The following is a 3,823-nucleotide window of genomic DNA, read 5'->3' on the forward strand; positions in this document are numbered from 1 at the left end:
TGAGTGTAATTCATGGTGGATGTGTGACATGAGTGTAAATCATGGTGGATGTGTGACATCAGTGTAAATCATGGTGGATGTGTGACATGAGTGTTAATCATGGTGGATGTGTGACATGAGTGTTAATCATGGTGGAGGTGTGACATGAGTGTAAATTATGGTAGATGTGTGACATGAGTGTAAATCATGGTGGATGTGTGACGTGTGTAAATCATGGTGGATATGTGACATGAGTGTAAATCATGGTGGATGTGTGACATGAGTGTAAATCATGGTAGATGTGTGACATGAGTGTAAATCATGGTGGATGTGTGACATGAGTGTAAATCATGGTGGATGTGTGACATGAGTGTAAATCATGGTGGATGTGAGTAGGGTAAGAATACTGATTCTGGCTCACTTTTCCCCATGTAAATGAATGGGGGATTTTCAGCGATTCATATTTTTTTTCCCTAAAAATAAATCCCCTTTTTATCCCAAGGTATATTTATTTGTCTCCCCTTTTAACCTGGAGGTTGAACCTCATTGAATTGAACACCTGGGGGTTGAACAGCTCACTCATTGAACCTATAAAGATTTGTTCATTCTCAAATTCCTTCAATAGTTTAATTTTCTTTGCACAATAATCCCCATCTAAAATATTGACAAACAAAACATTTGAATCTTTATATTTTTTAAGATACCCCTTTTGTGCCATTACGAAATGATAAACTTCTCTTAATGCTCTCATCTGACCACCTCCTGAGCCACAGGTTATTTTTTGTTAAGCCCCGCCCACTTTCCACAAGGTATTCAATAAGCCCCGCCCACTTTTGCTAAGCCCCGCCCACTTTTGCTAAGCTCCGCCCACTTTTCATAAGGTATTTTTTCTAAGCCACGCCCACTTTTCCTAAGCCCCGCCCACTTTTGCTAAGCTCCGCCCACTTTTCATGAGGTATTTTTCCTAAGCCACGCCCACTTTTCCTAAGCCCCGCCCACTTTTGCTAAGCTCCGCCCACTTTTCATAAGGTATTTTTCTAAGCCACGCCCACTTTTCCTAAGCTCCGCCTACTTTTGCTAAGCCCCGCCCACTCTTACATCATTTCCAGTTCATCTCTGACTCACAAAGAAATCACTAGAAAATTACAGGATGTTATGGTTTTGAAAAATTTCCCAATGAAGGCTTGCCTAGGCTTGCCCAGGGAATTTCCAAAGGAAACCACACCCACCAGTCTTTCTCTATAAAAGCTTCAAACCCAGGCTCCATTTTAAACATTTGTTTTTGCTGGCAATGGTGTTCTGTGTGCTTGTCTCGAACTGTCTGTCTTCTATGGAACTAAACCTTCAAGTTGATGAACTGGATTCAAACCTCTTATCTATTGAGGTAAGATTTTTTATTTTCCTATTTTCAAACTTTGATTGAAGCATACTCATTTAATAATTAAATAACTTAATTAATACATTATTATTTTCTCTCACAGGAAATTGTGTCTGAAATACGAAATGAAAATACTGCTTTTGCTACAACTTGGGGGGAAATTGTTGGCTTGGTTGAAGACCTTGAGTGGGATGACTTTGGTGTTCCTTGGAACTCTCTGTCTTCTATGGAACTAAACCTTCAAGTTGATGAACTGGATTCAAACCTCTTATCTATTGAGGTAAGATTTTTTATTTTCCTATTTTCAAACTTTGATTGAAGCATACTCATTTAATAATTAAATAACTTAATTAATACATTATTATTTTCTCTCACAGGAAATTGTGTCTGAAATACGAAATGAAAATACTGCTTTTGCTACAACTTTGGGGGAAATTGTTGGCTTGTTTGAAGACCTTATGAGCGACCAAGACCCACAGAACGAGTTCGTCCTTGATGACCCAACCAAAGAGTTATACCTTGGAGACCAGCAAAATCCTGAAAAAGAGTTTTACAGCAATAGTACTCATTGTGAGTTATCAAGACAATACCCACTGAACAAGTTATACGTTGATGAGCCAGAATACAAGTTTTACCTTGGAGACTCACAAATTTTGAAAAAATCAGTAAATGAGTTCTGCCTTGATGGTTTAAATAACTACCTTGGAGACTCAGGAAAAGGGTTCTGCCAAGATGGTTCTAAATATGGGGTCTACCTTGGAGACTCACAAATTTTGAAAAAATCAAGAAATGAGTTCTGCCTTGATGGTTTAAATAACTACCTTGGAGACTCAGGAAAAGGGTTCTGCCAAGATGGTTCTAAATATGGGGTCTACCTTGGAGACTCACAAATTTTGAAAAAATCAAGAAATGAGTTCTGCCTTGATGGTTTAAATAACTACCTTGGAGACTCAGGAAAAGGGTTCTGCCAAGATGGTTCTAAATATGGGTCCTACCTTGGAGACTCACAAATTTTGAAAAAATCAGTAAATGAGTTATCCTTAAGAGACTTTGTAAGTTGGTTTTACTTTGAATACTTGAAATGTGGGTTCTGGATTGATAACTCACAATGTGATACATATCTTGGAAACTCAACGGGAATGTGGTTATACCTTGAAGACTTGGAAAGTTGGGTTTATGTTGGACACTTGAAACTTTTTTGGGGGCTTTTATTTATTTATTTATTTATTTATTATTATTATTATTTTATTTATTTATATTTTGGAGACTTTTGGAGTTGCTATCACTCTTTGGGATCTAAACCTATCAAGAAAGTTCTTACTCCCTCTTTCTATGTCATCAAACCTGAAAGCCTTAAAAGACAGAATTGGAAGAAGAGAAAAAAAAAAAAAACGTAAAATATATATATATATATATATATATATATGTGGAAATCTCATTTTGAAAAAGACTGTGTTGGGTGAGGATTGAGTTAGGGTTGAGATTTTGAATGTGAGGGTTGGGACACACACACATACACATCAACAAACAAAAGTTAAGCCTTGACTATTCAGTTGAGGATTCTGTGTTTGGGGTTCACAGATCTAAGAACGTCCCCCTTGACACACATTATATACTGTTATACACCTCGGACTTGGCCCTCGAGTGTCCACAACGGTGTATAGTAGGAGGGAGTGAAGCGCCAACCTATTGCTCCCATTACACACACACACACACAAACAAAAGTTAAACCTTGACTATTCAGTTGAGGATTCTGTGTTTGGGGTTCACAGATCTAAGAACGTCCCCCTTGACACACATTATATACTGTAATACACCTCGGACTTGTCCCTCTAGTGTCCACAAAGGTGTATTATCTGCTTAGTTTTGTCTTTTGTAATTCCTGTGAATAAAATGAACCTAAAATCTCTATCGATTCCAAATCATATATTTTATAAGTCCAAGGAACTGTATCTATTACATCAACAATTTTAAAAAGTTCTTTCGTCCATCGTTCAGTAAAACCCTTTTCAAAATGAGATTTCCACCTATATATTCTTACGATATCACCAACTTTGAACTTAGGTTTTCTGACATTAATCTATTTTTCATATTTTAATTTTGTAAATGTTTCTGATGGCTTCATATTCGTTGACGTGTGAATCGTGTCATTATACTTATCCACAATATCCTGAATAAAAGATAACCATTGTTGTGAACCGAGTTGTGTGAATTTTTTATATAGTCTCTCTTTTAAGGTACGATTAAAACGTTCAACAACAACTGCCTTCCCTTCATTAAAGGTACTGTATAATGTAATACTGTTATTTTTTAGAAAATTCATAAATGTCTTGTTATAAAACTCTCTACCCTCATCAGTCCACAATTTCTTAGGTTTTCTCTTACTTTTATTAAATATCTGTTGAAAAGCTAACATAAGAGTATTACCTGTTTTGTTTTTAAAGGGACAACCCACGCATATCTACT

At 36.5% G+C, this 3,823-nt stretch overlaps 1 protein-coding gene across 1 annotated transcript; it reads left to right on the forward strand.

Moving 5' to 3' along the window:
* The first annotated feature begins 385 nt into the window (after positions 1-385).
* Positions 386-3,555, forward strand: LOC147029284 (uncharacterized). The gene is made up of 3 exons (XM_085872229.1): positions 386-1,363; positions 1,461-1,637; positions 1,735-3,555. The coding sequence occupies exons 1-3, from the start codon at positions 1,271-1,273 to the stop codon at positions 2,752-2,754; spliced, it is 1,290 nt and encodes a 429-aa protein (XP_085728355.1). The 5' UTR covers positions 386-1,270; the 3' UTR covers positions 2,755-3,555.
* The last annotated feature ends 268 nt before the right edge of the window (positions 3,556-3,823 follow it).

This window comes from Eptatretus burgeri, chromosome 3 (assembly GCF_056783735.1).
Source record: "Eptatretus burgeri isolate ZD-2024b chromosome 3, Ebu_testis_v1, whole genome shotgun sequence".
NCBI lineage: Eukaryota > Metazoa > Chordata > Myxini > Myxiniformes > Myxinidae > Eptatretus > Eptatretus burgeri.